The sequence below is a fragment of the Lepidochelys kempii genome, chromosome 5, assembly GCF_965140265.1.
Source record: "Lepidochelys kempii isolate rLepKem1 chromosome 5, rLepKem1.hap2, whole genome shotgun sequence".
Taxonomy (NCBI): Eukaryota; Metazoa; Chordata; order Testudines; family Cheloniidae; genus Lepidochelys; species Lepidochelys kempii.
Genome location: NC_133260.1, coordinates 50,759,285 through 50,773,139, shown reverse-complemented (window position 1 = coordinate 50,773,139; position 13,855 = coordinate 50,759,285). Strand labels below are relative to the sequence as shown.

At 39.6% G+C, this 13,855-nt stretch overlaps 1 protein-coding gene across 1 annotated transcript in view; it reads left to right on the top strand.

Annotated features, from left to right (window-relative positions):
* The window catches only part of MAP1B (microtubule associated protein 1B), a 97,632-nt gene that overhangs the window by 815 nt on the left and 82,962 nt on the right, over positions 1–13,855 (top strand). The window contains exon 2 of the mRNA XM_073344314.1: positions 5,478–5,579. Within this exon, the coding sequence (XP_073200415.1) occupies positions 5,478–5,579 (102 nt within the window). The remainder of the gene's footprint in view (positions 1–5,477; positions 5,580–13,855) is intronic.

Below are 13,855 nucleotides of genomic sequence, written 5' to 3'. Positions count from 1 at the left end.
CGGCTGGCTGACGCGCCTTGGAGGGGTCGGGAGGGTGGCCGGGGTTGGCACCGGCGGAGGGAGGCAGCTGTGGTTCCCCGAAGCGGTTTCGGTGGTTCCGTTTGGCGCATGGGGGGAGAATTTTCCTCTTAGCTCGAGGAGCGCCCCACCTTGCGTGACATCATTGCCCATTTTTCCATTTCACAAGGAAAACTGGGGAAAGCCAAACGGAAATCTCTGCCTGCTGGAGAGGGGGCTTATTTTCTGCCCCTTTTCTTTACAAACCCCCCCCCCCCCCGACCGTGTCCCTTCTCCATCGAGAATGTCCAGACATAAAGAAGGGGGGTCAGAGACTGCAGGAATCTGATTTTTGTGTTCAAGCCAATGTTAATCGAGTAGTTTAGGTGCAGTATCATGAGACATACGTGGCTATTTAGTCCATAAAGCAGCAGCAGCAGAAATTAAGGAGGAGGCTCCTTCTATATCGCGCTGGCTTCCCCCGCACAAAGATCTGCACTTGGCTTTTGCTGCACCCACACAGCCTAAGACACAAGGCAGGAGAAGGTGAACGGGTGAGACAACAGACCTCTCCCTCCACTGCAACTGATCTCGAGCCGTCCCCCCCACTATTGCTTCTCTGTGTCCCCCCCCCCCCCCCCCCCCGCCATTGTTACTCCGCTGTGCTAGTGGGTTTTTCTGCAGAGGTCGTTCCGGTCTTCTGCAGCAGCAATGCCTCCCTCGCTTTCTCTATTCCCCTCTTGGTGCTGCTGGAGTCTGTCTGCCCAGAGATACCGGCTCGTGGGCGTGGTGCAGTCCGCACTGCGGTCCCTATGGCAGCCCAGAGCGGACAAAGGGCGTTCACATAGCCAAGAAAAAAATACATTTTAAACAATGATTTTAAAAAACAAACTGCATTTCGTCACTGCAAAATAAAATCTAAGAGATTTGGGGAGTCGTAGTTCTGAATAGCGAGGAACCCCTGAGCAGGAACGCAGCTGCTTCTATTGTTTCTAACTTTCAGCAATAAGAGTTTTTGTTTGCTTTAGAGAATTTTATAGGAATAGATTTTTATAGAAGAAAAACAACAAAGATTTAAGTGATTAAAAATTTAAATATCTAAACATTCACTTTCACAATCCTTACATTATCCAGCTACAGCTGCTATTATTCAGAATATTTGCTATATTTTTTTTAAAAGTCACAACTCCATCAAAATATAAGTAAGAAAATCATGATTTTTCAATCAGTCCTTGCTATTGTTTCTAAATAATAGATTTCAATGAATTGGAAAATGCTATGATGGCACAATATTGATATGTAGTACAAGTAAAACCATTACTAGATGTCATAGTTTATTAAGCTACATTACTGATGTTTTTGTAACAAATGTGTTTTCTTTTTTGGGCTGTGAGGGTAGAGATTTCAGAAAATGTCCATTGTCAGAGGGAGACCTTTTAAACAGTGAATTGGTTACCGTTCCTGGCTTATAGGTGTGGTTCAGCAGTCTCAATAGGACTTTAATTGTCTCTTCCTATTGTAGCTTCACCACCCACCCACCATCTGTCTTACTTCATTATTTTTTTCCCAAATTTATTTTTTACTCCTTTCTGATTAAGGATTAGCTAGTCACAGCTAACCACCTTTTAAAATTACCTTTTTTATCTTTATAGCTGCCATTGTCTTCCAGTGAAAACTGTTGTTGCTCTGCTCTGTAATTTAGAGCCACTTGGTCAGTGTATTTTCCTAATTTTACCCAAGTTTTGATTAAGTTAAAGCTGAGTTGGCTGCATTTTTAAATCAAATTATTAATAATTAATAGAGCAAACGGATGTGTCTTCTGCCCTCAAGACATCTGATGTCATCCTTCTTCTGAAGAAATCCTCTTCAGGCTCTTGAAGCTTCTGCTGTGTAATTCCTGCTGTACGGTTTCCATTGCTGCCACCTAAACTCACAAAGCATAGCATATTTTAAATATTTATAAGCAACCCTGTGGGCTGTCTACTCAAAATTTTGGATTAGAAGTCACCTCTCTCCTGCAGGTGGCAGATCTGATTAGGAATTCAGCTGCTGGAGATATCACTGATTTTATGTTCATCTGCTTTGTTCTGGATTAACACACTGGGGGAGTCTGTAGCTATGTATTTGTGGAATAAATATGGGCTTGATGAATCTCCTCTTTTCAGAGGAAAGCTCACTACTATCTGGAAAAAATAGTCCATTCCAAAACCATCCATTCTCAACAAGGCCTTCAAGAGTTCAGCGTCCCGTTAACTCTTCTTTGCTGTCTTCTCTGGTATGTCTTTTGAGCATCATCACTGAAGATTGTGGATTCTTGTACAGTACTGAAGAAAAACAGAATCAGAGAAGATATTATCTGATAATTTACATCAGTGGGTTGGTCTTACACAGCCTGAATGATTGCAGATTCAGTTGCTTTAAATTTCATGAAGAGAGGGTGTCTTGTTTTGAGTTTGCCAACTGTATTTTTAAATTCTGAAGTATCTCTTTCTATATAACTACTTTGAAATGGCAGTCTTCTAGTGGTCTAGGGTTGCCTTCTGATGTGTCAAAAAATGGCTTCAGTATCTATCCACTGGTCTAGCACACAGACTAAGGCTTGTGGGTGTGCCCATTCTGCTGTATAATTAGTCCAGGGGCTAGCGGCATCTGTATTCCTAATACCCCGGAAAGAAGTAATGATCCCAGGTCCATTGTATTTTCACTGACTGTATATTGTTATACATGTAATATTTATCTTTAAATTGTCCTTGGTTTATAGATTTAATCTCCATCTCACTTAAACCTGACGTTATCACTTTTACTATTTGAAATATGGTGTTTATATCAGAAATGCTGAATCATGGACCTTCAAGTATAGAAAATGCTCTTTAAGATAAAGAAAATAATTACATTTCATTTTAAGCTTCCAGCATTTTCTTGATTCTTGTGTTTTGCATATTGACAGGCTGAGTGATCTGGCTCTGTTCCAGTATTGTATTGTAGACTCTCAATCCAGGCATAAATCTACACTCAACACATTTGCATCAAAAGGATGTCAATGCACCGAATGATGGCAGGACAGACACTATGTACCTGCAGCATCACTGAATCCATGTCTGTGTTGCTTAATAGGTCTACCAAATGCTTGAAGTCTATCCCTAAACAACACTATTGCTATCATAGGTCAATGAGCTGTTGTCTGGAGGTTGCCTGAGTTTAGGACTTGTTTAATCACCATTGTTTAGCTTCAAGATTTATGGTCAGTGCACATTTACAAACAGCATTTCTCTGATGTGCTACTTATCTGGATGACGGTTGACTGCTGGGTATGATATCTTTAAGATTATTCTTGATTTGAAGTATTTGACACATGGAAATAATTAAATATGAACACTGTTAGTGTGGTGTATTTAATTCCCAAATTCATTCACCAAAAAACTGCATGACTAAGAGGTTTCTAGAAAACGAAGATAGGAAGACTCCTAGCAGAGGGTGACCTCCAGTGCCTACATACAAATATGTTACAATTCAAGTAGCGAGTGAGTCCCCCCATAGTTCAACTAAGTAATTTAGTTAGGGAATTATTTTCATAAACTGTTATGAAATGTATGGAAAATTGTGTATTTCTAAAACTTATATAGTGTTTAAAAATTGCAGTTAATTAATAAAGTGACATACCCCAATATCAGGCACATTGATAGGCTGGTTGAAAAGCTCTCATAAAGACCCTTATGAAAAATCATCAAAAGTAGCTACTCTCTGTGCCTTCTGGACTTGCTGCAGAATGAGCATTCCTATGATGTAATTGGTGGCACAAAGTAGCTATTGGATCAAAACAGCAAACTGATAGTTAAATCATCTCCTCCCCTGCAAAATAATTTGGAAATGGGAGGAATAAACCTGTATTTCAACAGATTTGAAGATGCAGAAAGTATTAGATGGCTTTCTCTCTATAGCAAAGGCCTCTGGAGTGGGCAGGGGGCAAGGGCCTTGAAATGCAGATCCTCAAACTTCTTGTATGGGGAGTCCAGTCATCAAACCTATTGATCTCAGGCCAACCATGCAGAGTGCTGAACTCTCTCTGTGACTTCTCTTTCTTTTCATCCCTACCATGCACAGTGTGCCTCCCACAGGAGTCAAGCTAGGACTAGGGTTCTCCCCCCCAGAGTTAAAAGAAAGTGGGGAAACAGGGCTGCTAGTTTGAGCATAGTCATGTTGGAATTTCCAGGGGATGGTACCATATTGAGCAGCTGCCCCAACCCTTACTCTATCTCCTCCAACTGGGTCCTCCCTCCCCAAATACTGCAGATCCCCAACTCCACAGTTGCATGACAGGACATGTACAGAAAAGAAGGGAAAAAACAGAGAGACAATTCAGCTTATGGGAATGGGAAGCGGCTGATACCATTATAGGCTCTGCTCCTTTCCCTCTGCCCATCCACTTGCCATCCAGCTTGGCTAGTTTGTGCTGGTCTAATCACCGCACCCCAGCAGAAGAGGATAAACGTTTAAATTTATTTTCAAAGTGGTGCGAGTTCCTGTACCTTATTGGAGAACTGCCTGCACACTTTTAAAAAAATGAAGAATTTTTGAGTTGTAGAAAAATATAAAACATTGCAGACCATTTCATATTTGGTTTTCTCATTCCTGTGATATTGAAACTGGTAACTTTATTCCCCCACTCGCAACTATAAACTTTTAAAAATATTTATTATGAAAACATAAGTTTCAGTGCCTTATATGGGTCAAGAATCTTCCTCTTTAACTGAGAAAAGAAACTGGATAGCAAAGTAGTAGGACCGTTTCCAAGCTTAATTTAAGAGAGGAGATCAAGTAGTATATTTTATATTTGAGAGAGACAGGATTTTGACACTTCTTGAACAAAGGGAATAAAGTAACAATTTATATTTTCACTGTAAATGAGATGGCTCATTGCTAGCATAACAGCTCATCATTAAGAGATCTGCAAATTTAATACTTAAAGTACTGGGACTATAATATATGTAAGGTGTCATTTTTTTTCTTTCATGGGAGCAAACACAATGATCTTGTAATGTGGCTAAAATAGTCCCCTGAATAATTTAGTTTTATGCAATTCAGTAGCTAATGATCAGTAAAAACAATGTATTATGTTGCAAGTCAGTTTGGGGGCATATACTATCAATATATGTCATAATGCTGCAGAATCAACCAGCAATTCTCAGATTGCAGGAGCCACTGTTTTTTAGCACCGATGAACTGCCTTTTCCTCATTTCTCACTGACCACTGTCTTCAGTCGTGTCTGAGAATGTTCAGTATCATGCAAGATTGAGCTATAGTGAGTGCAAATTAACAAAACAGCTGTCACATGGATATCAGAGAGAGGAAGGATGGGACACAGGCAGGCTTTGGAATGGAGAAATATTTAGCTCTGATGAATGAGAATCCAAAATATTCAGCTGAAAACTTTCAAATCACACATGTCAAATATGAATATATATTGTGTTTTGACTTGTAGGAATCCGATCATGGGACACAAATCTGATTGAATGCAACTTAGACCAAGAACTGAAACTTTTTGTGTCTCGCCATTCAGCTCGGTTCTCTCCTGAAGTTCGAGGTAAGACTTCTTTTTAGTTTTGACCAATGTTTGGCATAGCTTTTTTTAAAAAACAAAACAACAACAAAAAACCGTACTGCATGACTTAGCTTAGTTTTTAGTCTCTGACACAGGATGATTTTCTCTATTTAAAAAAAAAAAAAGAAGCTTCAGACATAATATTCTTTTGTCAAAATATTCAGATATCTGACGCAATATATTTGGTAGTACTTTTTAAGGTACGCAAACTAAAACTTATGCTTTAGGTATGTTGCATGTTCAACGCTATGTTCAACTTCATTATATATTGATATTTGGGTGCTGCTGAGGTTCAGGCAATATTCATTATTTGAATGAGTGGTTGTTTTCCTTAAGGTAAAGTGACCGATTAACAGCCCTGGAGACTGGAGGTCTTTTTTGAGAATGAACGAGTAAGAAGCTTTTGCTTTCTCATGAAGTTCAGGTATTTCTTTGCATCAGAGCAGGCTCTGTTCAGCAAATTACTGTCTTTAAACTTACTTTAAACAAGGTTACACCCCATCCCTCAGTTAATGAAAAGGGTTTTCAGCCACCAGAAACCACAGATCCCCTGAGATCTACGTAAACCTCAGGGGAATCCAGTAGAAGACCTGTGCATCAGCACCAGTTCCACAGAATGGAATATTTGTAATTTAAAGATTAATATAACTTTCAGCTGATTCCCCATAGTTGGTTGGGGACAGGGAGAGGGCCCTGCCCCTTTTAATCTCAAATCCATCCCCCTCGCACACAGCACCTCAGACTGTTTTGGAGGGCCTTCTGTGGCCTTTGGGTATGATGGAGGGGCACTGCTACAGAAATGGCCCCTGGCCACCCTCTTGTTATACAGAAAGGGAGGACTACATATGGACATGCAGGGGAGTGCATGTTATCTGGCTTACTCTGGGATTCATTGTTCAGTCAAGTTAATTTCTTCTCCCCCTACAAGTCAGCTTTTTCTTTTCCCCTATTTTGAACTATGACTGCACCTAAACTGCTAATTTTGCAGTATGATAAAGCCCTTCAGAATTGGTATAATTCCTGTTCTGTGAACATGGCTTGTATAGTGTTGTTTGAGTTGCTCAGATAGAATTTTCCACTCCCCTGCTTTGAATGGTTGAGGAAACACTTTTCTTTCACTTTCATGGGGACTGTGGACTCTTATGGGAGGCATGAGACCTAAATCTTCTCTTCTGACTTCTCTGAAAGCCTGCTTTTCAGTTGAGGATTTGTACCAATAAAAATTAATTTTATAGTTTGTTGTGAATCATACAGAATTGACTTCTGTCATTTCATGGGAATCTGATGATTGGTAAGTTTTTTCTAACTTTTTTTTTTTAAACAAATCTTGAGTTTAGGCATGTGTACAATAAACATTAGATTTTAATTAATACTATGCAGTCTTCTCAAAGGAATTTAGGTTGTTTTCACTGGTGAAATATTTGTGGATGTAAGCATAACAACTAATGCAGCATAATATTGACTAAATAACATTAAAATTACCGGTCATGAGCATGGTTGGGATGGCTATGAAATGCTGCTACAGCAGATTCCTAGAGTCAGTATCACAAATTGTAACAAAGAGATTCAGATTATTCTTGCAGTATTCACCCTGTCATCTTGGATAACCCACTGAAGCTTTTTCTGTAATTTTGAGCAGCATTCGTTACACCATTTGTCTCTAATAAACAGACTGGTGGCAAAGTCTATGCACATTTGGTCAGATTTAGAACACCATATTTTTTTTTAATCTGTTCTGCTGTTTCACAGGCCAAGGGGAAAAGTCCAAAAATTTTTGAACATCTAGGTCCTGGTCTTGCCATTATTGACTTTCATGGAAGCAGGATCAGATCCAAAGTACATATCTTACAATTTGGTTTAAATTTCATTGATCATGAACCAAATTTAGCTGTTTAGTCACACAAGTTTCCCTTTTGTTTCTTTGAGAGTACTTGAGTATGACGAGCAGGATTTGACCCTGAGGGTGGAACTGTACATTACACCTAAAATTTAATTTGTAAATGTCTAATTTAAGATTTCAGCTAAAAACTTCTTTGCCTTTATTTTAGCAAAAACATGACCATGCATTTCAGATTTTCAGGAAGTTCTGTTAAATGGGCTTAACTTGGGACATTATTTTTTGATAGGTTTACATGAATTAAAACCAAGCAAATCTTTCTTCTTTTTTGTAAATGATAGAGGATTATACACTATTTTTCAATGGAAAGATTATAAAATTGTCTAGGAAATATTCTCTAGGAATTGTATTTTTAGCAGCCTTTTTTGTCTAGACTTGCCTGTTTAGTCTGTCATTGTGTAGAATTACAGCTTAATTGTATGTGACTTGAATTCATCACCATCTCTATGACAAGCAGTAATGAATGTGTTTTCTAGTACTGCTCAGTCTTTACAATAAGACACACAAATCTGTGTTCAAAGGCATGAAAGAATCTGTCTTAAACCTGAAAAAGTGAGGAAATTCAGAAGTGAAGATGGCACTCTAGGTCAAATTCTACCCCCAGATGCTTGTATAAGACTCCCATTGACCTCAGTGACATCCCTCTTAACAGAACCGAGAACAAAATTTTGGGCTTTATCCTTAGTGCCTTGGTACTGAACCCATGTGAGACTCCATTGTGCTTTCCATTTTGTGCCATGAAAAGGAGGCCTTTTTTGGAGCCCTTTTTGAATAAAATGTCAAAGTAACTGATTTCTGTTGAAATTTCTGAGCCTGGATTGAAATTAAATTAACATTGATTTCACAACAGAGTTAACATTTTGCGTGAAGTGTAAAACCGACTAAATTTCTCCTCATCTTGGAAAATCCGGGTAGCTAAGACTCATGTTCAGTAAAACGAATATACAATGTTCATCATGGGGAAAAAAAAAATCAACCTGATGAGATTCCAGTAGTGCCCATCATATGTAAGGTGGGGGTATAGTTAAATAATAAATGTCACCTTTAATTTTGAAACTCCCTGCTTTTGCCTGTTTAAAACCAAGCCCTTAGTGTGACCCAAACATAAAGCCAGATAAACTTTTGGGGGTAGGGACTGTCTTTACTAATGTTTGTGTAGAGCTTAGCACAATGGGGTCCTTCACCTGGTGGAGGCCCTCTAGGTGCTACCACAATATAAATGTGTAACAATAATTTTGTGCAGTCCCTGCATGGCTGCACAGTGACAGAGGCAAGAGTAATAAGTTTCCCCGCACCTTTCACAGCAATTCAAAGGCTATGCAAAGCAACACTGCAAACAGGGTATGTTACTCCAAATGATGGTATGATGGAGGGGGGAGTCACACTCATAAGGTGCTCAGTACCATGTGGACACAAGAACAAATGGATATAAACTGGCCATCAGGAAGTTTAGACTTGAAATTAGACAAAGGTTTCTAACCATCAGAGGAGTGAAGTTCTGGAATAGCCTTCCAAGGGGAGCAGTGGAGGCAAAAGACCTATCTGGCTTCAAGACTAAGTTTATTGAGGGGATGGTATGATGGGATAGCCTAATTTTGGCAATTAATTGATCTTTGACTATTAGCGGTAAATATGCCCAATGGCCTGTGATGGGATGCTAGATAGGGTGGGATCTGAGTTACTACAGAGAATTCTTTCCTGGGTATCTGGTTGGTGAGTCTTGCCCACATGCTCAGGGTTTAGATGATCACCATATTTGGGGTCGGGAAGGAATTTTCCTCCAAGGGAGATTGGCAGAGGCCTTGGGGGTTTTTCACCTTCCTCTGCAGCATGGGGCACAGGTCACTTGCTGGAGGATTCTCTGCACCTTGAAGTCTTTAAACCATGAGTTGAGGACTTCAGTAGCTCAGACATAGGTCAGGGGTTTGTTACAGAAGTGGGTGGGTGAGATTCTGTGGCCTGCGTTGTGTAGGAGGTCAGACTAGATGATCATAATGGTCCTTTCTGAACTTTAAAGTCTATGAGGCACTGAAGAGAATATGCCTTTCCTGAGCATCCTTACTTTTTACATTTGTATATCTGAGGAATGAGTTAATTTGAGGCCTAATTTTGCTCCCACTGCAGTGAATGGCAAAACTCCCATTGATATCAATGGGAATAGAATTAATTCCCAACATATATATATTTTTTAAATGTTATAAAAGAATAAATTCACTTGCTGGTGTTCTGTATACTCAGTTATAGCCAGAATAGTACTTTAAAAAGACAATATATCCTGCCCTCAGAAATGGGGTTTCGAATGGAAATGCTAACAGGCCCTTTGCTATGGCTTATGCAGTAGCTGAGTTAGCAGGCCCCTTAATAAAAAATCTTGCACTGATGATGTCAGGTCCTGGTGAAAAATGAATAGCAAAGCTAATAAAATGGTTGCCAAGACAACAAGGAACACTACTTAAAATGAATACTCCAGTGCATACTTCTTTGTTTTCTCCATCATGAACTGATAATTTCCATCATATTTTGAAGTAAACTTGAAAAGAAGAGAAAATCTCACACACGCAACGGTTTGTGTGTCATGCTGAGATGAGGGTGGAAAAGTACTGAATGGTGTTTTATTTTAAAATGAAGCTACTTTTAAACAATTTGTTAATCCTTTTTAAATTTAAAATTTATTTTTCAAGTGCATAATAGGTGAAATTCTTCTTACACGAAGCAAGAGTAAATAGGCTTTGTGCAGGGAATCAGTGTGGGATGAGGGTGATGGAATATATTCGCCTTCATTCAGTCAGGCCCTCCACAGATGTTCATCTGCCCCTCTGCCTCCTACACAGAGGCTTCCAGCCACTGGATCAGTGTGGATTCTAGGCCTTGTCCAAATACAATCCATTTCAGCTAAACCAGTGCAAGGTTTGTGTGTAGAACAGTTCCTATTGTCTCCTTTCCTGGTTTGCCCCGAATGAACATGTGTTTGCCTATTCAATACCAGGCAGGAGCTCGCTGATGTAGAGCGGAAGTGGAGGTCTTGTTGGTAGCCATTTCATCCATATCTCCACCTACATCTTGAGACTTACAGTGAGGAGGGCCTTGCCTTGGGCCTTCTGTAGTAGGGTAAATTCTACCCAAAACGCATTGTTTCTGTGACTAGAGTAGCACATTTAGAAATAGAAAGAATAAAAGGTGATAATCCAGTTTAGTCTGCAGGTTCTCAGTGTGGTGGTTGAGAGTCTCAGTTGACTGACAAACGTGTCTAGGGTTCTTGTCCGTGCCCCCCCTCCTGGTTCTTTCTGTGCCACTGGCTTTTTTTTCCTTCTCTCTCCTTTGTCTCTGTGGAGAAGTGTGTGCACGTACAAAATACATAGCTATAGAGAGACATGCAACCACATACATGCCCATTTGAATTCATCTGCTTTATTTTAATTTGTATTACTTTTGTAAGATATTTGAAGAAACTTTCTCGAAGCGGATGTTCCTGCATAGGCATTGTTTGCACCGCACTTTTAAATATAAACTTTCTGCCAAATGCTGTCTTGTAATATAACATGGCACAGATGTTTAATCTATAAAGGTCGCTCTCAGAGATGTCCTGCTTTTCTTGTGTTAAAATACACACAACATACCACATATACCTTTTTATTTTTAATTATACTTGTTGAGTTGTTGCATATAAATCTTAGTGCCTTCGACTGAATACTATGTGTAGATTTTTAATTAAAATGACATAAGTACCTTTTAGTCTTGTAATGGAGAATTTGTGCATTGCATTTTAGCCATTAATACTTCTACAGAAATATGTGATTAAAAGAGAGTCAGTACAATGTTTCTCATTTAATGTTAAATAAATATTCACATCTCCAATACTGAGACCATATCTATGTTCGTTAGAAATACAATGTGTCAGATCCTCAGTTAGTGTAAATAGTGTAGCGCCCACTGACTTAATTAGAGCTATGCCAATTTATACCAGTTTAGAATCTGTTCTAATGCTTTGTAAGATCAGATCCCCAAAATTACTGATAAAATGTTGTGTTAATGTTGTTTTTTAACTCTACTTTCAGCAAAGTTTTATTTTTTTTAAAGTTAAAATATCCTGGCCTACATTTGGATCTCATTTACACCAGCATAAACAAGAGTAACTGGGATCATCATCTGGCACTAGGTGTGTCTATACTGTAATATCTGTCTAGTATATTGTGCTCTATGCAGAGAAATGGAGAGCACTGTCCATATCTAAGCACTAAGCAATGTCTCTAAACACTTAGATACATTCATCTTCAAAATGCAAGTAATCTGGCATGTTAACAAGCTCAGGGCTAGTCTATAAATATGATTCTTAACCTACCAGAGACTTCTGTACCTTGAATAACTATCTGGGGGGAATCCAATTAGCTTGGTATATATTTGGAGAGTTTATCTCCAGTTGGCTAAAAGATTTGTTTTTGTGCTATAAAGTGGTTGCTACTTGGAAGAAAGAAAATGGAGGCAGAGAGAGCTCAAGTGGAGAATTAAGCTGATTCATGCTGCTGGATCTGTGATTGGTGTTTCCTGTAGGAGTGTTGCTGCTAGCAACTTCACAGTAGAGTCACTGTCTCTCACTACAGAGTAGGGCTGAGGTAGGGGATTGCAGACATCTTAAACAAAGGTGAAAAAGGATCCCTCATGCAGGAAATAAATGCCATGATTTCATAAAGTATAATTAGCTTTATTTTGTAGTGTACAAAGATTTCCATAGATCAATAAAGGATTACAAGTAAAATACCTAAAATGTCTGTCTACGGGAATAGATATGAATTACTTAAACTCTCTTCCTTTTAGTGGTAATCAAAATTCCAGAAGTGTGCTACTAAGTGATTTTATTTGCTCAGTGAGTCAGTTGTTGCACTGATGTGACAATCATTCTTGAATAACTTGACACTTCTGGTTTTTTTAGGCATGATCTCAAAGACAATTAACATGAATTTATATTACTGCTAAAACACCAGTACATGCTGATATTAAGCTGCTAAAGTGAATCAGCAATAGTACTGAGAAGTTTATTTTTAAATGCCTTGCATCACAAGTAGATAAAATTAGCATGTTATTATAGAACTCTCCCTTTGCTATGGAAACTGGTCTTGGCTTGTATGTGGAGGGGGGGCAGCAGTGTAGGGTTAGGTGAGCCTTAACTGAGAATTTCCTTTTAGATCAGCGGTTCTCAAACTGTGGGTCGCAACCCCATTTTAATGGGGTTGCCAGGGCTGACTTAAACTTGCTGGGGCTGAAGCCTGAGCCCCACTGTCTGGGGCCAAAGCTGAAGCCTGACCCCACTGCCCGGCGCGAAAGCCCAAGTCCTGTGCGGCGGGGCTCAGGTTACAGGCCCCCTACCTGGGGCTGAATCCCTGGGGCTTCGGCCCTCTCCCCATTCCCCCCCCCCACCTGGGGTGGTGAGGCTTGGGCAGGCTCAGGCTTTGTGTATCCAGACCCTCCACCCCCCGGAGTTGAGTAGTTTTTGTTGTCAGAAGGGGGTCGCGGTGCAATGAAGTTTGAGAACCGCTGTTTTAGATCATTTAAATTCCCATTGTTAATATTTATGTTGGGTTTCTTGTTGCTTTTGGGGGAGACGTGATCAACCTTAGCTGTGCATTCCCAAGATTTTTGCTGAGGGAATACAGTAATTACTCTCCATATTTCTCTTCATTCAGTTGCTTCTTTCTAGACTCTTAGTTATTTTTGGTTGCCACCTTTATTATGGCTCCTATTGATCTTTGTTTCGGTATTCATTTCCAGTGTCCTCTCATTATTGGCCTTTGTTTAGTGTTATTAGCACATGACCTTTGTCTGATTTTCATGTCTTCTTTTCTGGAATTGTTATAAGTCTGTAACTAGGCTGTCACTGTCGTTTGTCATCTGCTTTCTGGTGGTCATAGCCAACGTTGTTTAAATGTTGGCTTTTATGTTCTCTTTCTATGATTTATCTTTTATTTCACTATCTAGATTTTCTCCATCTACTTTCACCTACAATTTATCAACCTTTTGATGAGTAAGTTGCTGGGAAAGGCGGAGCTGAATATTAATGGTTTCTGTTCAGTATCTATAATGATAAAGGGCTTGATCCAAAGTCCATTGAAATAGATGGAAAGATTCCCATTGGCTTCAGTGGGCTTTGGATCAGGCCCTAACGGTTCAGAATTATTACAGACCAGTGGTCTCCAACCTTTTTACGCACAAGATCACTTTTTGAATTTAAATGCAACCCAGGATCTACCCTGCCCCGCTCACTCCATTCCTCCATTGCTCGCTCTCCCCCACCCTCACTCACTTTCTCTGGGCTGGGGCTGAGGGGTTCAGAGTATGGAAGGGGCTCTGGGTTGAACCTGGGGCAAGG